Source organism: Lupinus angustifolius, chromosome LG17 (assembly GCF_001865875.1).
Source record: "Lupinus angustifolius cultivar Tanjil chromosome LG17, LupAngTanjil_v1.0, whole genome shotgun sequence".
NCBI lineage: Eukaryota > Viridiplantae > Streptophyta > Magnoliopsida > Fabales > Fabaceae > Lupinus > Lupinus angustifolius.
The window spans coordinates 1,886,881-1,912,772 of record NC_032025.1 but is presented as its reverse complement, the minus strand read 5'-3'; the positions used below and the strand labels follow the sequence as shown (position 1 = coordinate 1,912,772).

Genomic DNA, 25,892 nt, shown 5'->3' with positions numbered 1-25,892 from the left:
AAATTTTGCTTACGAGAATCGAACCTTCAAACATAGAGATCCTACCTATTTAAAACTATGTTTTGTGAACACTTGTCCAAACATACTAATAAAAGGTAATCACTTGTTAAAAAAAATAGTGGGTAATAAATTTATATTTTATAATATTGGGAGTTAGAATTAGTGTTGCTAAAACTGTACTGGTTATCAAACCAGTCAAGGTACTAGTATAGTGGTACAATGGTTCAACCGGTGGTTGGATAATTAAACTACATGCCGATTAAACGTGGACATACATGCTTATATTTATACAATTTTATAACAACAATACATTGAACATGTTTAATTATCAGACTTGGACAAACTAGTCAATGTTAGTCATAACGAATACTTATGTTGTTATGCTCACTCATCAAAAAAGTTAAATATAGAATAAATTAGTAACATATAAGTTATATATTTAATTTAGGGTGTATTAACTTCAAGTGGTGACAATTTTCATGTCAAAGTTGTATATTATCACACCCATTATCGATTAGGATCTAACATTCATTATCAAACTATTTTAGCCATATCATTGAATGAGGCTAAGAACAATTATTATATTGAGAGAAATAAGTAAATTTTGTTATGAAGATGTATAGTGATATGAATGATGAAGACACTTATTGATTAATTTTGGTATTTTGTTGATCAGGAAGTAATTGAAATTTTTCATATATTTTAATGTTTAAGACTATGCATATGGTTTAAGAAATTATTAAATGATATAGAAGTTTGATACAATTTGATTAAAATAACTACATTTAATACATATTGAAAACAGAGTTAAAAAAATGAAAAAATAAGGGATATAAAAGATAAGTAATAAATAAAGTTATATTTGAGTTTCGAAAACAGTAAAATATTTGGAATAACATCAAAAAATATAAAAAATGAAACAACAAAAGTGTTAAAAATTTTTTTAAAAATGACACTACTTCATTCTTAGAAATATTGGAAATGATATTTTTTTCATTTTCGGAATTTTTAGAAATGAATCTCATATTGTATAGAATATGAATGCAAATATATTTTCACACTTCTTTCTTAATTTTATTAAAAATGAAAATAGAAATAACCAAAACAAACTCATTACATGTTTATACTACTTCATTTCATTATGGATCACTCTTCACTATTGACACTCTTTTTATCAATTATAATTTTATAAAATATAAAACAAGTTTTGTGATTGGTTAGTAGAGAGTTTAGTTAGGTATTACAATTAATTGCATCGGATAATGATCTGTTGTTCTAAAGTATATCCTAAAACTTGTCCCAAACCAATCATATTATATCATGTCAGTTAAAATAATTAAATATTCAAGAACTTATCAATTTTTACTTCATTTTAGTTGGTTAGGGACAAGATTGAGGACAATCCATCCAATTGCATCACCCCTTCATCCAAGGATCTTAATCCTGACATATTCAGTAAAAACCAAACACGCATTTTAATATTGTGCAATGATAATTCAAAGCAAAATACCAAGGCATGTATTATTGATAACTTGCTATCAACAATTATTTCCTAATCCATGTTATTAAAGTTTTAATAAACTTTAGTTGCACCTTTGTAGCATGGCAACTTGTTTCTTAGCCCAAGCAAACTACTCCAACATAAAGTTGGTGGGCTAATGAATTTCCCGGCCATAAAAAATCACACATGAAGAACAATTTGGCAGATGGGTATTTTTCGCATATGAAGATTTTTGACAACCTGGTGGATCATCTAGAGGAACAAGTGATCAACTCCATCCTCTTCCTTTTCCTTTTCTCTTTATCTCTATACTTTCATAACACTCTTTTTCAAATTTCCATGTTGCTTGTCCACACATGACTAGAACTCTAGAAGGTAAACACTCCAACACAATCCAATGCCAATTTCGTGCATGTTTGAAATTTCATATCTACATGTTTAATAATTCTATAAAATTATATCTGTAGCCTCTAGAATTAGAATCATAAGTAAAAAAATGTAACTCTTGTGTTTGATTGAAACTTTTAATTTTTCTACAAAAACTACATTTTAGGATAACAATCTGAATATAAATCATTTCAATTTAAATTCAATTATAATTAAAATTAATTTTATTAATTCAAGTTCATTTAGAACTATGTTTTTTTGTCCTACCAATGATATCCCATATATTTTTTATTGGATAAGGAACTAATCTCTTTCGAGGTTTGTAACTATACATCTCAACAAATTTTGCTTACGAGAATCGAACCTTCAAACATAGAGATCCTACCTATTTAAAACTATGTTTTGTGAACACTTGTCCAAACATACTAATAAAAGGTAATCACTTGTTAAAAAAAATAGTGGGTAATAAATTTATATTTTATAATATTGGGAGTTAGAATTAGTGTTGCTAAAACTGTACTGGTTATCAAACCAGTCAAGGTACTAGTATAGTGGTACAATGGTTCAACCGGTGGTTGGATAATTAAACTACATGCCGATTAAACGTGGACATACATGCTTATATTTATACATATATAAACCTATAACAAAAAAAATTCAAATAGATAGATACTCAAATTTATAATCCATATTCATAATCTACTCAAAATTCACATAAACAAATTTAAAGTCTAAATTACAAAACATATATCAATTCAAAAGTATCACTTAATATATGCAAAATACAAAATAAATGACATAAGTTAATAACTCACTTTACAAAATAAATAAATTTGAAGTTTTAATATTTAATACCAGAGTCAAAGTTGTCTCATGATCGAGATTATTTTTTTGCACCAAATTCTATCTTCAGACAGTACTCAAGATTACACAAATATCACCGAGATTACAAATGAATGTTAGGAACCAAAAGATGTAATATAAGTATGCATTGGAAGCCTGTGTCTTGAAGTGTTGAAGAAGAGTTGGAAAGATGTTCCCAATGTAATGAATTTTTAAGTTTTTTTTATTTAAGAAATATGAGGATAAACTGACCGGTTTAGTCAAATACCGGTCGGTTCACCAGTTTTGACCGGTTTTGATACTTGACCGGTCAATATTTATACCTTACCAGTTAGGGGTCTGATTTGCCAGTTTTCCGGTCGAAGTAGTCGGTATGAAACGGTTTTTACATCATTGGTTAGAATGAATGATTTTACATTCTTGATTTACTCTAATTGCTCGAATTACTTAGAAGGAGGAAAATAATTGTTTACCAAACTTTACCCTAAAACCCCAAATCCCACACCACATACTATGGCTTCCCAATCAGCCTTCTACATGCCACCACCGTCTTAGCTTACGCCGTGAACCAGACCACCGGCGAGTTCTCCGTTCAAATTCATCTTCCGTTCAGCTTCAAATTCCAAGCAAGTTCAATCATGGATGTTCCTTTACCCATAGATAAATTAGCTTTACACCTCATCACTGACCAATCCTCCACTTCAAACACCACAACCCAGTATGTTCCCCATTACAATTATCTTCTCTGTATGATTCAATTTTTTATATTTATCTTTTTATTATGAATTATAACATTCTCTTTTTCTAAAAAACAGAGGCAAAATATATGTAATTCTGGTGGCAACTGGAAGCTTCAATCCACCTACTTTCATGCATTTACGCATGTTTGGTTTGTTCCCTTTCATTTATTCTTTCCTTCAATTTTGATACGTATTGAGAGTGTAGTAGCTAATAGTGCATTGTATGATAATCACTGATCATTTTGCTCTTTTCGTTGCTTTGACTTTAAATTGGCATTTCTTGCTCCAATATATGTTAATCATTGATAAATATACACTACAAAAGCACCAGGGTATACTAGGATTCATGTTTTATGAGTCACATAATATACATATAATAGAGTTGTTATTGGAATTCAATGCTTTGCATAGATGTTCAGATGAAATATATTGTAATATGAACAAATTCATATTTGTGGTGTGTTCCTGTATTGTTGAGTTCCTTAAGTTGTGATCTCCTAGTCTCTACTTTGTAAAGGAACGAAATGAGGAGTGATATATATTTAAAATATTACTTGATGGAATTTAATTGGACATAATTGGTTGGATTTTGTGTGCTTTAATTTTCAATTCCATGTAATTTCTACTTGTCTGATATTTGAAACAAAAATTGTGGATATTACCCTTAGAGCTTGCAAGAGATGCGTTGAATTCGGAAGGGTACTGTGTAATTGGAGGTTACATGTCACCTGTGAATGATGCATACAAGAAAAAGGTATGTTCCTGTCAAGTAAAAGGAGAAAGAAATTCTTCATTTATTTTTTATCCATACATGTTCATTTCCATCTGCAAAACTCCGAAGCAAAATAAATGATAAAATAAGAAAATATGTATGCTTGACTTGTTGGAAACACTGAAGTTATCATGAGTGTCAATGAACAATTTGAAAGACTCCTTTCATTTTATTTGTTATTCTTATTTTTTATCCTATGCATACAAGGAGATCAAACCCTAAGATGTTATTCGTGGAAACTCTTTCTTTGGGGTGGTGGGTGAGGGGCATTTCTGATCAATTGGTACTGCTTGTTTCACAACCACACAATGGTTTAACTGCCTTTCATTTGTTCGCTGGTACAGAACCTAATATCTGCTGAGCATCGAATACGTTTATGTCAGCTGGCTTGTAAAAGTTCCGAATTTGTAATGGTTGATCCATGGGAGGTAAGTTACTCTTTCTATCTGCTAGTCTGCTTATGTCTCTCTGTTCTCTATGCATGTAAAAAGCTTCATTATCCAAAGATTTGAAGTTGAAAACAATTCTTTTGCATCATTTGCATTATGATAATTAGAAATATAACAGTTTGGCTGGCCTCACTTCTTCATATTTTGCATTTTTATGGATATAAACTCCTACAGGCAAATCAAAGCACGTATCAGCGCACTTTAACTGTTTTGTCCAGAGTCCAGAGTTCAATTTGTGAGACTGGGTTGGTATCTAGAGGTATGCTCTACAAACAAGTCTTCAAAGAAAGCACATTAGTCTGTCATATAATTACCATCTTGGAATGCTTCCTCTCTGAATCTTTATATTTAAAACAAGGAAAATAAGAAGTAATACAACACTGGCTATTAAGATTGTAACTACAGTCACATGAGTACTAATCTTGCTATGGATGAACTTTTGAAAATGTGTGCTTACTTTGCTTAGGAAGTGGGGTTTCATTTACGAATGCTTAATTATTTAAATGATTAATTTATGATTTTAATTTTAGTAAGTTTTATTTAGGAATGCTTTGTTATTTGAATGGTTAATAATTTATGGATTTTAATTTTCGGGCATGTTTTCCTCCCTCGTGGTTTTAGGTGGGTCATTGAATCTAGTATTTTAGTATTCCTTAGTTCCATATGGATGCATAATCGGCCAGTGTATTTTGTTAAACCTTCAAACCTGATCTATAAGTTCGTTGTTTGTAAATGTTGCAGTCTAAAATGGTGGCTAACAGTAACTCATTTTTGTATTGATTATTGTAGAATCACTCAAGGTCATGCTTGTCTGTGGTTCCGATCTGCTTCAATCTTTTGGCATTCCTGGATTCTGGATTCGTGACCAGGTACTTAGGCATTCAGTATAATAGAAAATTCTAATATTTTATATGATATGATTAGCTTCACATTAATCATTTGTGGAAAATAATGGAACATTATTTTGTTATTCTACTTTAGGTTAAGGCTATATCTAGAGATTATGGAATAGTATGCATTAGCAGAGAAGGACAAGATGTTGGTATCATTATATCTAATGATGACATTTTGAATGAGAATCAGGTATATCAGACATGTCTTACATGCCTTATTTATGTATTTGTTTTTAATGTATGTATGTATGTATATATCCTGGACATCTTCAAACTTCTATGTTTTGATTTTTTATATGTATTTGATCACGTTAGGGTCAAACATATGATGACTAGTGGAACCTTTTTGTTACGGGCCCATTTGCTTAGGCATATTGATATTAGTTGGCTCTAGAATTTCAAATTGAAGTGTTGAAATCAGTCTATTCTTTTAAACTTTGATTGGTAAAGAAACAATGATGCCTGAACCAGACTTGTTGATTTCCATGGTTGAATCTGGTTTGGGGTTGTTTGGCAACTTCCCTTTTTCTGTTCTGCTTTAGAATTGGATTAGCATTACTTTCCTTTAATAGCAAGCTGTTAGGGAAGTTATTTAACCACTTGCTATATATAGTAAGTTGTTTTTATTCTGTAATTGGCAATTCAAAATTCAATGAGAATGAAATCCTTCATTCCTAATTTCTCTCCCTCACTGAATTCTAAGATGGTATCAGAGCAAGATTTGCTCTGATTCGTCTTCTTCTTCCTTGTTTCTTCTCTCAACATTGCGATTTCTTCTTCTTCTTCATTTTCCTTCTGCTGGTGCAGATTCCTTCTTCTCTAATTGAATCAATTTCTCTGAATCAGTTTCTCATCTGAACAATGGCGAATCAGAGCTTCGAGGATTACATTGTGAATCCCTCTAATCCTTATTTTCTTCATTCTAACGAGAATCCTGCATTAACTCTTGTTTCTCCTCCTCTCAATGGCAAAAACTATCACTCCTGGTCGAGAGCTATGAAATTAGCTCTCCAATCCAAAAATAAACTGAAATTCATTGACAGATCCTTGATCCAACCGCCAATGCTGGATCCTCTCTATGAACAATGGATTCGTTGTAACACAATGGTGTTATCCTGGTTACAACATTCAGTTGATGAAACAATTGTGAAATCCATCCTTTGGATTGATGAAGCAGCTGATGCTTGGAAGGATCTTCATGATAGGTATTCACAGGGAGATATCTTTCGTATAGCTGATCTTCAAGAAGAGTTCTATAGAATGACTCAAGGTAATCAATCAATTTCTGATTATTTTACTCAATTGAAGATTCTGTGGGAAGAAATTGAGAATTATAGAGACATAGGTCATTGCAAATGTGCAACTCCTTGTACTTGTGGCCAAATTGATCTAGTTAAGAAGCATAGGGAACAAGATTATGTGATTAGATTCCTTAAAGGCTTGAATGATCAATATTCACAAGTTAGGTCTCAAATCATGCTTTTAGATCCTCTTCCTAATATTAGCAAGGTGTTTTCAATGTTGACACAACAAGAGAGACAGTTCAATGTTTCAATTCTCTCTGATTTAAAGGCTTTGACACTCAATTCTCAAGGGAATTCTCAGTCCAGGAATTCTAATGTGAACAGAGGAAGAGGCAATAGCAATTTCAGAGGAAATAGAGGAAGAGGTAGGATGCCTTACAATGGTGAAGGCAGAGGAAATAATTCTAGGTTCTGTACTTATTGTGAGAGAACCAACCATACAGTGGACACATGTTTCTTAAAGCATGGCTATCCACCTGGTTATCACTACACCAGATCAGGAAGATCAGCTAATGTTGCTGATAGTTTTCCTATAGAGGTTGAGCATAGACATGATGGATATTATCAGAATGCTGTAGGTGATGGTAATGCAATTCAGAACATCAAGAGTCAGGGTTTCACTGATGATCAAATGAAATCTATCCTGGATTTGCTTGAAAGGAACAGGAATGATGGTAGCAAGGTCAATTCTGCAATTTCTGATGGTATGATGGCCACTAATGCCATTGCATTGCCCTCTACGTCAGGTAATAAATGTGTGGATTGGTTATTAGACACTGGAGCTACTGACCACATCACTTATAACTTGCATCATTTTAGTGATCAAAGGAGTATTTCACCTGTTATGATCACATTACCTAATGGGAGTAAAGTCAGTACTTCTGTTTGTGGCACAGTTATTCTGTCTGATTCACTTGTCCTGTTTAATGTCTTATATGTTCCTAATTTCCATGTCAATCTAGTGTCTGTCCATAAGTTGATTCAGTCTCTTCATTGTCATCTAACTTTTCATCTCAACTCATGTACCATTGTGCAGAATATTACCAAGAAGGTGATTGGTACAGCTAGTTTAAAACAAGGCCTGTTTGTCATCAATCTTCTGTCCAAGTCCTCCTCTGTCTCTGTCTCTCACTCTTCTTCTGGGCTCAATGAGTTCACTCTCTGGCATCTTAGACTTGGTCATGCTCCATCATCCTTAATGAAGACCATGTCTAGTTCTTTTCCTTTTATTCCTGTTTGTAATACAAGTCATGCTCCTTGTGATGTTTGTCATACTTCTAGGCAAAGAAGATTACCATTTTGTAATAGCAATACTCATTCTAATAAAATTTTTCAGCTGTTGCATGCTGATATATGGGGGCCTTATTCCACTACTTCTGCCTTTGGTCACAATTATTTCCTGACATGGTTCTAACTGGTGATACCCTTGCTGAAATCCAGTTAGTTAAGCAATTTCTGGACCAGACTTTCAAAATCAAGGATCTAGGCTCACTCAGGTTCTTTCTTGGTCTGGAAATTGCTAGAACACAGGATGGCATTCATTTGAATCAGAGGAAATATGCTTTGGCTCTTCTTGAGGATTCCGGTTCCTTAGCTGCCAAGCCTGCCAAGGTCCCTTTTGATCCCTCAGTCAAATTACAACTTGGACAAGGTGAACCATTTTCTGATGTTCTTTGTTACAGAAGACTGGTAGGGAGATTGCTTTATCTCACCATTTCAAGGCCTGACATTGCCTATGCAGTTCAGCAATTTAGCCTCTTTATGTGTAAGCCCATGGATGTGCACTATAAGGCTGCTCTTCGAGTGCTTCATTACTTGAAGTCTTCTCCTGCTCAGGGTTTTTTCTTCTCCTCTTCCTCTGCCCTCAAGCTTGCTGGTTTCTCTGATTCAGACTGGGCTTGTTGTTTGGATACTAGGAAGTCCATTACAGGTTTTTGTATCTTCCTTGGTTCTTCCCTCATTTCCTGGAAATCCAAGAAGCAAAACACAGTCAGTAGGTCTTCCTCTGAGGCTGAATACAGGGCTTTAGGCAGTCTAGCTTGTGAAGTGCAATGGCTTAATTACTTGTTCACAGATTTGTGCATTCCTTTGTTGAATCCTGCATCCATTTACTGTGATAACAGGTCTGCAATCTACCTGGCTCATAATCCTGTCTTTCATGAACGATCCAAGCATATTGAAGTGGATTGTCATGTGGTGCGTGAGAAAATCCAGCAGGGGGCCCATTTGCTTAGGCATATTGATATTAGTTGGCTCTAGAATTTCAAATTGAAGTGTTGAAATCAGTCTATTCTTTTAAACTTTGATTGGTAAAGAAACAATGATGCCTGAACCAGACTTGTTGATTTCCATGGTTGAATCTGGTTTGGGGTTGTTTGGCAACTTCCCTTTTTCTGTTCTGCTTTAGAATTGGATTAGCATTACTTTCCTTTAATAGCAAGCTGTTAGGGAAGTTATTTAACCACTTGCTATATATAGTAAGTTGTTTTTATTCTGTAATTGGCAATTCAAAATTCAATGAGAATGAAATCCTTCATTCCTAATTTCTCTCCCTCACTGAATTCTAAGAAGACTGTCTTGATGGCATTTTTCTATGGTTTTCGCCTTTAGAATGAACTGCTGTTTTGCTAGTTAGCTTTTAGGGTCAGCCCATGGATTTTCTTTCCTTTTGATGCATTTCGAAACTTAATTTCTAGGCTAATATCAAAGTTGTGGATGAACTTGTACCAAATCAAATAAGCTCAACAAGAATAAGGTAATAATACTATGACCCTGTTTACTTTCATGATTTGAGCACCATGAAAGGGAGACATTGTTCACATTTTATTCTGTCCTCTATGCTAATTTCAGGGAGTGCATTGCAAGAGGATTATCAATAAAATACCTTACTGCAGATGAAGTGATTGATTATATCAGAGAGCAGCAATTATACGCACACTCAGATGATAAATAATTACTATTTGAACAATTAGCTATCCATAAGCCAGATTTCAAAAAGTGATTTTGAATAAATTTCTCACCTTTACCGGTGCGAGCACAAGTCCGTTACCCGTCCACATTACTGGGTTGCAGACTTGCAGGTATGACCATGAGACTAGGCCTTCATTACAATGGCTCTAACTGTGGTCTTGCTTTTCATTATAAAGAAAAGAAAAGAGAAAACAGTCATTGCTTTAAGCTTGTCATTATATTAAATTTGTTTCCATAAAACAGGTAGTTGATGCAATAAGAGGCTGATGCTATAAAGTGCAGGTATCATCTGTTTCAGTGTCAAGGCAAAGCCATGGCTATGTGCTCGTGAATAATATTTTCATGAATAACGGGGTCTTTTTTGTTGAGAAGCAAATGCAGAACAGTTTTATTAATGGGTAGGGTTGAGCAAGCTTATCTCATCCTACTAACCCATATCCAAATTCGTGACAAATTTAAACAGAGAGACTAATTTGCTAATTTAGTGACAAATTTTATGTTTAAGATTTATATGGTGAAAATTTCTTTAAGTGACTTATATGTTAACAATTTTTTTGGAGAACTAAGTTGATTATCATTTGATCTTTAGACGACTAAATTGGCTCATATTTCTAAGTAAATGTTCAAGCAAAAAAATAAGTAATCCATATGGATTATGTGTCACCAAGTGACATGTGACATGATTAGGTATGACTTGGTGACATTGTAAAAATTTGTAGAAAAGCTGTTTGTGATTAGTATTTGTAACATGTATATCTTAACTTATTTAGAAGAGTGGTCCTTACAGGAGGAAGTTATTCTGAGAAGCATATTAATAAAATGTGATTAACCCTCAATTCTGTGGTCAAATTTGTTTTAAGTTACACCTTATTAACCCTTGCCCTACTTTAAGGGTTTGTTTGGGAGTTGGATTTTGGAGGGGAAGGAATGGAAATGGAAGGTTCGAGAGTCACTTCACAAGTGTATTTCATGGCTCCCAAGCCTTCCATTTCCCTTCTCTCCCCTCCAACATTCAACTCCCAAACAAATTGACTAGTGTCATATTATCATCATGACTACATAGGTAGAATTATAACAAATAAAAATTACTTTTTATTTAGAAACTGCGTGACTGAGTATTTCGGAAAATAATATTGATCATGTATTAAATTAACTAAACATTTTTATTATTTATTAATGCATCTAATATGTAGCCTGGTTACTTGTTTGGTCACTCGCAACTTAGAATCTAAAAAATATTTTTTAACATGCATTGCTTTTTTGCCAACACTTCATTCTTTTCTAGTCCCTTTTCTCTTTCAACCACTTTATCATCCAATTATTACAATTACCTCTGTCATCTGATGTTGGTTATTATTAGTGCCTTGCATACCTTTATTTGCATTCGGCTTATGGAGTTATGTGGCATACTCGCGAAGAATATGCCTTCAACAAAATAAAAATATATCTTTGAACCTCAAACTGAAACCTATAATTTTGTTTCTTCTCCCCTTTTGTCTTCAGCGTGCTGGGCTTACATTATGGTTCTTCTCAAATGGGCTTAAGCCTTTCAACCCTACTTATATATATTTATGAGTATAAAATCTATGCTGTAAAGATTTATACACATACACTTTATTATGTATGATGTAGATTACTTTTTTTTTTAAAAGTCAATAACAATTAAATATTAATGGCTGATGATATCATGGTAGTGTATAAAACTCATACAATACATACATCTTTTTCTCTATATTTATTTATATATAGCCTCGGATCTACTTTTGATATACTTCTATCTTTGGCTAGGTACAATTTACTGAATTATACAAGATAACATCAGCGATTGACGACCAAACATGAACATTGTCGCATGTGAAGGTTGTGCCACTCCTATAATTAAATGATGTACTCTCACCTATTGTTCGTTTTCACGTGTCCTACTCGCACCTGCATCTGTCTTTAGCCCCTCATAATAAAACACGAGAGAGAGAGAGAGTGAAACAGATTCATTTCAAGTCCACATCACACATGCATCTAGCAGATAAATGAGAACTGCTTTTACTCTCCCTCTGAAACAATGAAATCATTATCTCCTGGGGATTCTAAAAGATACCCACCCCTATCTCATAAAGGTTTTTATTACCCAACATCAAACCATTAAAAGAAGAAAAAAAATGTATACATCATACTGTATTATTTACTATTTTATGTTTAATTATTATTGACTATTCAAAAAGTAATATGAATGATGATAGATATATTACTTATATATAAATTATCATTATTGTATATATTCTTAGCAAAAATTCATATACTATGAGTACATTTTATCATATGCAAATCAATATTTCACCGCCTAGAAATTAATTCAAGCATGGTCCTCCTCTCCTTTATCTAAGAATCTTCTTGCTTTTTTATTTTTGAGTGAAAGCAAATTTGTTAGTACTCTTGTCTTACCTTCCTGCCCCCCCTGCTCCTAGGAAGTACAACTTTTTCGTGCAAATAATCTTCAATATAATGAAAGCTAAGCTGAAAATGGAAAAACTAACTATAATAAATTATACCAACAAAGATTAAAGTTACATGGAGAAGGGGGAGAAAGACTAGCATGACATGTTATTTCCTAGTTATGTCTCATTTCTGCACGAGTAACAATCTAACTAGATTATACCTGAATGAATATATATTGCATAGACAACAGTAACAACACCAACAAAGTGTGAGAAGAAGAAGAAATTAATTAATACTAGAAACCAAACATGGTCTTATAACACTACTAATATGTAATGAAAACTATGGTAATATATAAAAGGGCTTTCTTTAGCAGAGGACTTGAATGGGTTGTGGTCCTGATCTGACTCCACAATTAGGGACCATTGCTAGATGAATGTGCGCTTTGTAAATACACAATGCCAAGTTGTTTGCAGGCCCTCTAGTTCCCCACTTTATCAAACGTTATTTACATTTCCCTGCTTTTCTGTAAAATGAATCATGATATTTATGTGCAGAAGATACGTTTGTAATGTTTATTATCATTTAATGTTGACATGGTACTTTACCATGAATGCAAAACTTCAACTCCATCTCTTATATTATGAACAAATATATACAATATCAAAAGTGATTTAAATTCAGGTCATTACTTAAATTGACATGCATGGAATATTTACACGACTTATGTGTTGAAGTATTCTTATTTAGGTGATGCCAGCGAGGAATAGATCCTTTCATATATACTTCTTTTTCATTTGGCCATGTAAAAAGGAGAATTTCACAAAAGTTATAAATAAAATTGACATAGTCTTATATATAATACTCACTCTAAATAAGAATATATATCTTATGGCTTTGTTGTGGATGCGTAATCTATTAATGTTTACTTTATTGAATAATTAAAATGGGGACAACACCCTTACTTGTTTCTTTATTGAAAGGGATATATATATATAAACTCGCTTTTACAAGTGCCAAATTTAATATTTCATGTTGCTATTATGGCAACTACTTTATATTTGCAAGTAATAATGAATAATTTCACATGTAAATATCGTTTCATGACGTTGAGAAAATAGTATTTCTCGATTCTGTTAAGGTTTCCACATACATTTGAATAAATAAATAGATAATATAAAAATGAAATAAAACTAAAATACACATATTAAATTTTCGCAATTAATATCTTAAATTCAAACTCAATTCTGATAGTTTGAGAAAAAAGTGGAAGAGAAATTATTAAAAGAATAATTACTAACAATACATCAAAAAATGGATAAAAGTGGTAACAGTAATTTCATCCCAATATATATATATATATATTGAAAAAATTAGTATAAGAGTGATATATTGAAAAGTGAAGAGAAATCAAGAATGATAATTAAATTTGTGAAAATTAATTAAATAAATAAGGATAAGTAATATTAAAATATACATATAATTTATACAAAATTTATAAACTTTTTTTACACCTACCGGATGTATGTATATATGGAATTATTTGGAAAAAAGTCCTCTAGCATGGACCACGAACTAGCATGTATAATGAATTGGGGGTAATCAGTGACATTTGGATATGTGCCTTGCAATGCAAAATAGATTTTAGCGTGTATAAATACACAGATGAGACAAAAATATGATATGTTAGAATTTAAAATAGTAATAATAGTAAAAACTATCTAAAAACAATAAAACATCCAGATATTCCATATCAAATAAGGATATGATAATTATTTTAATTTTTAATTTTACCTTTATTTCGGCTGTTAAAAAACCAGAAATAAATAAAGAAAAGAAAAGTTGTGAGCCCCGTACCCTGTTACAAATTATATAAGGCCCGTTTCTCTTTTGGTAAATAAACTGACGAGTACTGAGTTTCTGTTCTGTGACGGTAGGGCCCAGCCCGTGCTGCAAAATGCTCATTGGTGATGCCAACAGTGGGCTCTTTCATTAAAGTATCATGAAATCAAGTTGTGCCTTTGAATCCATTTTTGTTGTCAGCTTCTTTCCCCATTCAATGTCCGAGTTACACTGTATCCATATAAGACAAACAAAACAAACACTTCTTTCTACTCATTTTCCATTCTCTACGCTTTAGTCTCCTTATCCTTACTGTTAAATGTTAATGAACTGTATCTATCCAAACTCTAAATTGTCAATCACATCTTCTATCTCATAATGTATATTATTTCATATAATATAAACTATAATTAGTCAGAAAAATACTTAATAATTAAAATTTTAATTTAAATACATTTGTTTCAATAAATCTAAGCTCAAGACATATAGAAGACATTATATGTTCCCTTACTTTTCCCCTCTTGTTTTTTTATTTGTTGCATTCCAGTGTTCGAATTAGATGCTTTATGTACATATACAACAATGTACAATAAATTGTATGCATCCTGCAAAAAATAGTAAATGTAAATCAGTATAAAAAGTTTATTATTCCAATTTCAATTTGCACTTACATTACAAACTAAAATGTCTTTCAATTAGAAATGTCACTTCACATGAGCAATAATAACTTTACGTAGGTCTCTTAATTAACACATACTCACTAGATTTATGTTCACATGAAAAATGATCATTTTCTTAAGATAAAAGTATTTGTTAGGAGATATAGTCGTAATTAAACTCTATGGGCGAGAAGATATATAAGACAATGACAAAAAAAGTTGCAATTTTTATTAAACAACATATTTCATCACTACATAAATTAAAATTCATCCATAAACACAGCTGAGTTGTGTTTGAATTTTTTTTTGGATTTCAAACCATAGTTTGGTTAGAACTGAAAAAGTTTAATAATCTTCTATTAGACAAATCAAACATTGAAATCTATAACCAAAACATCTTATACTTTTTATTCTCAAATATATTTATGTAAGAACCTATCCCGATAGCGTGGTCCTATGTTTTTCTAACTAATTTAATTGGACAACACATTGTGGTCCATTGATCAGAAATCCAAACTCTTATTCTTGAAGCTCAATTAAAGAATCCTGGTTAAACTTTTAAAGTTAATTTGGGAATTTCGGAGACAAAATATTAATGACAGCGACATTGCAGTAAATTGAGTGAATATCTATTAACTCCTGAAAAACAAAATCACTCAACTTCATCAGATCTGTGTTTTAGAAAACATCATGATCTTAACGTAAGTCCCACAACTTACTTATATTCAAAACAATATCATATAGTTTGAATATTCAAAAAGCAACCTTGATCGTTGCAGCAGAACAACCTAGTAAGAATCAATTGGACATGGACATAGAAAATGTTATCTTTCGGCTAGTAATTGTATGCGGTGTTTCTGAAACAACAAGAAAGATATTAGGTGAGAAGTGCTTGTTGCTTTGCAAGTTCTTGTTTTGGTTTTTACGGAAGAAACGTGTGACTTTGGTTTTGTATACTACAACAAACTCCGTTGATCTATAATTCAATCCACATTAATTACATGTAACAGAAACGGAATTGACAAGCTTGTAGGTTTGTATAAATTATCCAAACACGTCCTAATCTGGAATGTGTAGTAAGGCCTCAACTTTCAAGTAGTGGTTTCGGATATTCCTTATATATCAGCAAAAGAATTGTATTAAAGAGTAGATGGGGTGCTAAACCAAATATTAAAGGACTCAACCCAGAAAAATATAGGTGGAGCTATTGACACAATACCTAGGGTTATTCCAGTCTAAGTGCAAAATCATTTTCATGATATAATTTGAATTAAACCCATAATATATATGAACTTGGTCAGTGCCCCTTCGAGTAAAGTTTTACTCCTCATTAACTATTAAATAGCTACAAAGCAAAACATTCTCCAAATAGTTATAATATATTTTTTTCTCGTAAATCATTTGAGATGGGAATTCTCACTTTGTTCTGGTTTGGACTGCAGTGTTATGAAGTTTCATCAAAGCTCCTTATCAATTATAATTTTGTTCTGAAATAATTGAAACTAAGGTGGTCTGAAGGGTGAGGTGAAGAGAGAAAACTTAAGAAATGAAATGAGGATGTGAATTCGAGTCCCACAATGATTATTTAATTTAGATAATGATTTATTATTGGTTTGGACAAATAATGGGACATAGGATTTTCATTAAGAATTAGGAAGTTCTAAATGAATAAAGATTTGTGGTCCTAAATCTTATATTACACTAATATAAATATAAATATGTGATGTTAATTAAAAAATGTAAAAATAAATTACTTTATTATTGGTTAGTGCAAGACAAACGTTTAAACAACACATCTTTGTTGATCCATAACAGTATAAAATGCAATTTGCAATCTTATATAAACACTTTGTTTTAGCTAGTAACTACATCAACTGCAAATCTTGTCAAAGCAAACTAAGATATAAAACTTCAATTAATTAAGTACAGTGTTGGGTAAAAAACATGGACAACAATCTATACAGTGTACAATAGATAGATACCATAGAGATGCACCTAGCTTGCTAGATAACTTATGACTAGGTTTCTCAAATTGTATTACCTTTTTTCCTGTCCTTCCACATAGTGCAAATAAAAGACATAGGAAAATGAGGAAGTGATTAAAGAGTGGGAAAATATTTTCTTTTGATGATATAACAAAGCATGCATTAACCTATATAGATATTTATATAAATATTACTATATGGAAGTTTAAATGCCTCCAAAGTCTCTAAGAGAGAAAGGTGTTTTCTCCGGCATGTTCCCGGCGTGGCGTAACCCTAAGGTAAGTGACACGTCACCGGCGGTGGTCCCGAATCTAATGAGAGTTGATCCAATGTCAGCACCACCTGCAGAAACCTGGGTCCCATAATCAGCTCCTGTAACGGCGTTACCATGGTGACACGTGTCATCAGTTGCCATTGATATATGAGGAGTCAGGTCTGAATCTAAAGACTGAGACACTGGTGGCGCCACTTCAGAGAGAGTGGCATTGATAATGGTGGTTGTGTTGGTGGTGGAGGCTTGGTTTTCCGAGAAGCCTTGTCTATTGATTGTAACGAGTGAAGGGTCGTTATCATGAGCATTGATATCGGATCTTTTGCCTGTTGTTAATGTTGTTGTTATTGTTGGTGGTGGTAGTGCTGTTGTTGCTGTTGATGTTGTAGCTGCTGTGATTGGAGTTTGTGCTAGTTGGCCACTATTGCTGTTGTTGCTTTCATTCCTATTTTCTTTCTCTTCTGAACCACCCTCTACTTCTTTAAATTCTTGTTGGTACATGTCTTCTACCATAGGTTTCCACAACCGAACCCTGGCATTAATGAACCAATTTGATACCTGCAAGAATAAACACGTTTCAAACCATCCAATGAGTCTATACATACATCATACATGGATCATTCTTGTGTTCTAAATGATTTCACCTTTCCAATGAGTCTATACATACATCATACACGTTTCAATTTTATAATATTAATATTAATGGAATCTTGTGTTCTAAATGATTTCACCTTTCCTTTTTTTTCTTTCTTAAACCTATGTGTAATACAGGGTTTCCCATTTTGACTTTTTCTTTTATTGCAAAAGAACAATCATAAGGTGGTATGATAATTAAAATGAAAGAATTTAAAAAGGAGAGTGAAAGAGGTTGCGGGTTCTCATCCATAACAAATTAAAAAAAGTTATAAAAATGATTTGACGGTTAGGGAAAAAGGTGGAGTGAAGAATGTTGAAAGTTTGAGTCTCGCCCACGACAAATACTAATATATTCACGATAAAAAAAGAATTAGAAATCACAACTTTAAAAGAAATAGAAATTGTAAGTGGAAGTGACAATCTATATAAGGTTGCATTACCTCCATAATATTTGTTAAAAATGTACACTAAAACTATAAAATTAGAGTAGAAATAAAAAAGTGAAGTGGTAGGTGAAGTAAAAAATTATCAAAACTTGCATTATTTCTATAATATTCCAAAAAGTACATCAAAGCTATGAAAAAAAAATCAAAATACATTACTTGCATAATTTTCCCAGTATGAACATAAGCGTATATAGTAGCATACTAGCATGGTAGAAGTGAATATGCATGAAAACACCGACACTTGTGAAGGTATTAATATACTGGGATCAATACTATATGACATGGACAACACGAGCTAAATAATGAATAATGACCTTCAGATTTCATTTTCATCGACATTGAAGTACATATAATTCTCGTTTAATCATTCAGCAATATTATTAGCACCAGAAAAGAAGAAAGAAAGGACAAAGAAACGCTTATTTTCGTTTCTTGATTGATTATTGTTATATGGATTTCCGTGCTAAACTGTGATTAGACACCGAGGTATCTTCTCTGCGGTGTGACACAAAGGACAATGAGATGACAGATAAAACGATCATTTGATTACATGTACCAAACGATAGAACTATTCTTCTGCAATTTCTTCTAAATTACATGCAACAGTGTTTTGTGTGACGACTATAGATATATAGGCATACATATATAGCTTAGGGAATTGACAGGTATTTTTAATGATGAAAATTGTTCGCAGATTTAAATATGTTTTTACTCCATGTAAGTATATAGTTTTGATTTTAATACCTATTTAACTCATCATTTTAGTTTTAGTTCTATTCATTATTCTTTCATTACAAATCAACATATCACCAGTTAGTGTGAGACACATATATGGGTTTTACTCACAGCATACTTGATACTAAAATTAAAATTTTGTAAGAAAAAATATAAGGATTAAAATTGGAAATCATAAAAAATTTAGGAAAGAAAAACATATTTAAGTCTCTTACTATAAAATGAAAATTCTTTTTTACATCTATCATATTTAAGCATACGTATGATTAAGTATTATTATATACTATATCCTGACAAATACTGTATCAGTTTTCGATATTCACTTTTCCTTATTATATTTCTTAATTAACTTCTAGCATCGTCATTTTCCCCGAATATAAAACATGATCAAATTTTTAATAGAGGATATACAAGGCACACTACATATAAAGTGGGATCCTAACAAGAACTCTTGTAAAACTAGGGATGTAGATGTACTAAGCTTGAGTCGGCGATATCTATCACGTGAGATGATGAACTTTAACATCTCTATTCTCTAGAGAACCCATTTATTTTTCTAAGTGAAAAACATTTATTTCTCATATTTATTGTTCCTACGGTGTAGTTGGCCGAAGCCAATTGCTATGAGAGAGAGAGAGAGAGAGAATTAGTGACAGTGAAAGCGAGGGCGATTCAAAAGCAGCAAAATTTTCACGTCTCAACTTCTGTACTTAATCTGGTATATTTTAATTTCAGAATATGTGTCATGAAGTAAAAGATTCCATCGTATGTTACTAAATCATAGAGAAAAAATAAAATAATATTTTGAGTGAAAAAAGATACCGTTTTCCTAGTGAAACATAAAACCGGAAGTGGTAAACAGTAATAACACCGACATTGCCAGTTGGAGAAAGACAGAGAAACAAAACCCAAAATGATGTAAGTTACATCTGAACTTACTGCTGGTCCCTTCTTTTGTTTCCATGATCATGTCTTTTTTTCTTTTGCTTTTTTCTCTTTTTCCTATAGTTACTAATCTTTGACGATGTTGGCCTTGTGTGCAATTAATTTAATCATAGCTAATATTTGTCTCTAAGTAATGTGAAAGGTAAGAGTGTATGAGGAAGGAAGGGACGAACCTGATTTCTCGATAGCCCAGTTTGTCGTGCCAACAGATGCTTATCTGCATCGCTTGGATACCTGAGAAAGAGACCAGAAAATGACATTAGAATACTTCATTGCCTTAAACCGTGTAAAGAGACACTCAGCTTTCTGTGTACCCTCAGCATCTGGTTTAAACCCTTCTTTCTTTCTTTCTTTCCCTTCACGGGGTTTGAGAAATGCTACTGTTATCACTTTATCTCCTTTTAACCAGTTACTACAATTAGCGTTTGTGATATTTTTAAACATATGTTGAAAGAGATCATATAAAGATAGCAAATCAACCAGTTGTTACAGGGAGGAACACTGATTAATTGATTACTCAGGATGGAGTGAGAGATAACATAGTAATAGAAAAAGATATTAAAGCAATGATATAAATACTATACATGTATCTTTACACCTTTTCACTGGCCAAGACAATATTGAAGCACACTGCAATTTTACCGAATTATTACTGTTGCTTTAAAGTCAAAATGAGCATATGTATAAGGCAGAAACTTCCTATACACATAGATATAATATATTATTTTAATAAAATAAAATTAACATAAAGTATTATTTGTGACTTGATAACAAACACTGATCAGTCTGGGACATGAGACCTAAACTTTATAAAAACAGAAGATCCCATTCCCTTGTAAATAACAGCTTTTATGTATATTCTCTCTTTCATTCTGCCACTCCTTCTCTTTTCTCTTTTTAATTAACAGAAGCCCTGGTACTTTTTCCTAGTTTCTAGTTAATAATGATCACCTTATCTATTCTTATCCTTTCTAATTATATTTGTCTGTACATCACAGATCATTATGTATCATCATAAGATTTTGTTTACTTCCACGTGTAACTTGTGTCTTATATTGTGAGAATAGTGATGTACATACATTTTTCTTGACGGATACTCTTCACCTTGTCTAAGGGAAAGGGGAAAAAAAAGTAGATAATGGACTTAGTTTTTCAATTCCTTTTTATTACCACTCCAGATTTTTTATAGAACATATTTGGGGTTCTTGTTTTGGTCCTATTTATATCTCTTCAAAGTTCTATCATACTTTAAGAATTTGTTATCAGAATAACATTTTTTGACTCAAATATTTTTTTTGATAAGACACACATAAAGATAAACAAATATACAAAACCCAGAAAACTTCACTCAAATAATTTGATTGAAGAGAGAAGATAATTTAATTATATTATTGAATGATAGTTTTGGTAAAATAAAAATCCTTAACAAATTTAATGACTTGATAGTTTTGCGGCCCTTAAGGGTAAGAAAACTATTTTTTGAATACATAAATCATTATTTAATGTTGTAAATATTGTTTATGAGGTATGATTTTTTTTCCTCGAACCCATTTTCCATATATTAAATTCATTAAACAGTAGACTAAAATTTTAAAATAAATTGTATTTTAACCAAAAAATGTTCTTAACATTATATAACTAATTCAACAATGATTTTTCTAGTATTATGATTTTTCACCTTAACTCAACCCCTACTTTATAACAACGGTTGAGGCTATTCAAATTTCTATCCATTCAAACATATTATTGAAAATCAAAACTTTTGAAGTTAAAGTTTTCAAAAATATGTTTGGTTTATAATTAGCTTAAATAGATAATATGAAGAATAAATTAAATAACTTCATCATATAACAGCTAGACTTTTAATTTACGAAAAATATAATGCGTAAAAATTTAATAACTACAATGTAGATGTAAACATTGGTGTAAAGAAATAATGAAGTCAAATTATAATCATTACCCTATATAATACCTAAATTTATAATAGTAATCTTTCGATTTCTTTCAGCTTTTTACACCTATTTTATAAAAAAAGACTCTTGTTACATTAAAAAGTCATCAATAATTCTGACAAATAATGAACAATGTATATAAAAAGGAGAGGTAGTAAATGGTGAAAGTGAAAATAAAGAGAGAGGGAGTGAAAAGCAAGAACGTACGGGTGGAGAAAATGCTCGAAAAGCCAAGCTCTCAAAATGTTGACAGATCTTTCAGGTAACCCTCTCTGTGGTCTCCAAGCATCTTGTTCCATCATCCCCATTTGATGAAATGCTCTTTGTTGTCTCAGGCTTTGTTCTAACATCTTAAGCCTTGGTGTTTCTCCCTTTGTTAAACCTGAGGAACCAGCACCATCTTTCTCTCCTAGCACCTCACAACTATGCTTCACTTGTGCTGTTATTGCATCCTTCAGACACCGGAAATGCCTTGACATTGCTTTTTGTGCTAGTGCCGTGTATGGAACTGCTGCACCCAAACCCATTACTATATCAAATGAGTTTACTACCATTTGCATTTGTTCACAGTAGTGGTTGTATCTTCGGTCCACCTGATAAAACAATGCAAGCTTTATTAGTTTTAGTATGTTTATAGATAAACCTATTACCAAAACGAAAAAGAGATTGAAGCTATTGTACATGCATGTTCTCATTTGCTCGTTGCATTGATGCTGTTTTTTTTAAATGGTGCATGGACCAACTTGACATTAATCAAGGAAAGCAACATATATATATATGTCTATAAAATTAAGTAGTGTAGTTAAGATATAAGAGAATTAAATCATGAAAATGAACTTATATAAATTACTTTATCATTTTGAAATAGAAAGGTTACTAGACGGGCTACAAACTGATGCTCTAATTGAAGTCTTTGAATTTGGTGAAACTAACTATTTATATCTTCAGAAAAAAAGGTTGCGTTGAAATATATAGTTGGCTATAACAAGGTAGAATATCATTGGATTTAATTTTTTACCCACTCTTAAACAACTTATAGGCTTGATAACATACACAAAATTTAAAAAATGACTTAATTTAATTTATAAAAGAAATAAATAAAAACATTGTGGATGCCTTTTCCGGTGAACATAGATATGATAACAATGGGTTGAGTGCAATATTACTATGATGGGTATCGATCTATAAGGTGGAAGTGGGCATTGATAACAACTTGTTACGTAATGTGGATATGGTAAGTGAGTGGCTTTCTTTCTTGGTTCTGTTGGGGTATGTCTTTCTCAACAATCAGAAGGAACGTCGCTTCTTGATGGACGTATTCTCCTACTAGGTGGTTACGACTCATGGTTTTCACCAAAACTAAGAAACTGAACATACTATAATAAAATCACCCCACCAATCAAATCACATGATTATAAAAATGGTTTTCTATTAAAATAAGGAACAAATCCTCACCAACAGAAACCAACTGATCCTATCTATGCAATAGAACCCTACTCTATACTATACAAGCCGGCTTTTTTCCATGGTTTAAAAATTAAAAAATTCAAATATACCAGCCTGCAAACCGTGTGATTTATTATCGTATTGTTAATCAGAATTAATTAATGAAGTAAATAAATTAGTCCAAGAAAAATGATACTGGGGGACCTTGACACTATTAATAATTAGAATAATGAGAGGGGAAATTATTACATAGTTATTTACCATTTACCAATAGCCACAATGACATCTTCACCGTTTATTCAATTTTAAATCATTAAATTATTATTTATGGTGAAAATTTGGTTGATATTCCATAAAATTTCTGGAGAAAGGGTGAAGATAGAGATAATAGAAAGATTACATGCCTCATCAAGCATTGATAGAAGTTTGACCTTCCTTCTCTGATGCTCAATCCTATCTGCCGCTGACAAAATAGTAGGAGGAGGAGGATGATCTTTTGATGAGGATGAATTAGAAGGACCTCCACCATCGCCACCGGGGTTTGAATTATTAGGGTTTGAGTTTTGTCTATTGAACTTGTTCTTCTTAAACTGACCCCTCCCTACACTGCAAAATTCTTCAAGCAATTCTTGTGCAGCTCTAACATACTTTGAGTTTCTCAGAACATTTACTGCACTTAAGGATGATGATGATGATGATCCAAATCCAACATGATGTACCTGGTGTCCCATAGCACCTTGTAAATGCAATGCTTGTTGCTGCTGATGATGACTGTTACCAAGATTCCTGTACGGATAGTGAGACGAAGAAGCACCTTCTGGTCCTTGATTGTAATATAGAAAACCACTTTCCCCCATCCTGAATTCTTCAGCTTTTGCAGCTTCCAAGTGCTGCAACGAAGAGGACAATGATAACGATAGACCTTGACCTTCCACAACGCCACCAGTATTGCCTCCTCCTTCAGTGCTATGATCAGGAACCCATGTGAATTGACCATAAGACCCACCAGCAGTTGAACTTGTAGCAAAGCCTTGAAGGGGGTTATTAGAAGAAGGATTGGGAAGTAACATGTGAAGAGTGGAAGATGAAGAGTTTGGAGGAGGAGGAGGAGGAGGTGAAGGAGATCTTGTTTGAGGGTTCATAAGGAAAAGTTGCATGGCTTGATGAGCAGCAGCTGAATCTGCTGCATTAATGCTTGAAATCTGAGAATGATGATGATGATGGTTGTAGTTGTTGTCATTTTGATGATGATGATTCTTTGTTGAATCTCCCAACGGTCCCAACCCAGTTATTATCCCTTGTCTTCTTCCGTACCATTCGCTACCACTGGTCATTGGTTGAGGCCCCGAGGACCGAAACGTCGCCGTCATCTGCTGCTGTTGTTCCAACAATTCAGCGGCAGTGTCGCCGGCATGAGGGAAATTAAACATCTCTGACAGCATCCCTGCTGGTTCGTAAACCGGGATCCCTCCTTGTTCTTCTTCTATCCCAACTAATGGCGGTGGTGGCTGCGGTGGTGGTGGTTGGAAGCCTTGTTGCAACCTCACCTTGTCCCTCCGGATCTGATTCTCCTGCTGCTGATCTTGATGAGTTACTGTTGTTCTCTCGAACCCATTGGAGAAGGTGAAGATTCCTTGTTGATAATCTTGTGACATGGAATTGGAACAAGATTCACTTGGCTGTGTCTTTGAATGAGAAAGAATGATACTTGGAAGTGGTGGTGGTGGTGGTGTTGCTATTCCCATATTAAAATCTTGCTTCTCTTCATCGTTGTCATCTCCTTTTTCTTTTCCCTCTCACCTTCTTGTTACCACTGTCCAATAATTGAATTATTGATTATGAGTAAATAAAGATTAGCTCCAAAATAAGCATAGCCAACAAACACTAATTGAAGTCAACTATATATGGGTATGGTATGAAATGATTTATAGATACAAGTAGTGGAAATTGAGGAAAGAAATAGAGAGGGAAAAGTGAAGAGAGGGTAGATAGGTAGATATATAATATAGAGTTAGTGATCAAAAGAGAAAGAATAAATTAACAGGGACTTGGCCCCGTCTCCTTTCTTCATTTTCCTATCTCACCATGTATTATATATATATATATATATATATATATGCACATAGCCACATACTTATACCTCTTAGAGCTTCAGAGTTAGAAAGGATGTAAAGCTGTGAGACATCGTTATCCCTTATGTGATTTGGAAAGCTTCTTCTGCAATTCCCTTTTCTCTCTCTCTCTCTCTCTCTCTCTCTCTCTCTCTAATGACCTTGTAGAAAAATAAAGTGGAAGTTAGATACAGAATATAAAAATAAGTATGGAGGCTAGGCTTGGGCTGGGTTGGGAAGTGATGATATCATACTTGTTTTGTCAAATAAACAGAGTGATAGAGAGAAGAGAGAGGAAGGGGTTCACTCTTCACCTCTACCTTTAATTTTTTTTCTCCTACCAATAATGTCTTTATATATGCTTTTTTATCTGTATCCTGCGCGCAATTTCACCCTATATAGTAGTTTATAATATAAATAGATATATATATTTTATACAATAACGAAAAACACAAAAAGTATTATTCAATTTCATACAAAATTTCACTACTACTTTAGGAAAAAAATTTAAGATAAATTAATTTAATCGAATTGTTTTTTCTTCATTTTTTGGTACTACAAATGATATTTTA

General features: G+C 32.7%; 2 protein-coding genes across 2 annotated transcripts; one reads left to right on the top strand and one right to left on the bottom strand.

The window, feature by feature from the left end:
- LOC109331258 (nicotinamide/nicotinic acid mononucleotide adenylyltransferase) lies at positions 3,184-9,933 on the top strand. Its single transcript, XM_019565642.1, has 9 exons — positions 3,184-3,449; positions 3,547-3,620; positions 4,140-4,225; positions 4,588-4,671; positions 4,867-4,951; positions 5,482-5,561; positions 5,674-5,775; positions 9,586-9,644; positions 9,740-9,933. The coding sequence occupies exons 1-9, from the start codon at positions 3,370-3,372 to the stop codon at positions 9,840-9,842; spliced, it is 753 nt and encodes a 250-aa protein (XP_019421187.1). The 5' UTR covers positions 3,184-3,369; the 3' UTR covers positions 9,843-9,933.
- LOC109331256 (BEL1-like homeodomain protein 4) lies at positions 16,658-25,642 on the bottom strand. The gene is made up of 5 exons (XM_019565640.1): positions 25,350-25,642; positions 23,614-25,022; positions 21,971-22,356; positions 19,985-20,045; positions 16,658-17,607 (listed from the first exon to the last, which is right to left on the bottom strand). Exons 2-5 carry the CDS (start codon positions 24,952-24,954, stop codon positions 16,984-16,986), a joined length of 2,412 nt encoding a protein of 803 aa, XP_019421185.1. The 5' UTR covers positions 24,955-25,022; positions 25,350-25,642; the 3' UTR covers positions 16,658-16,983.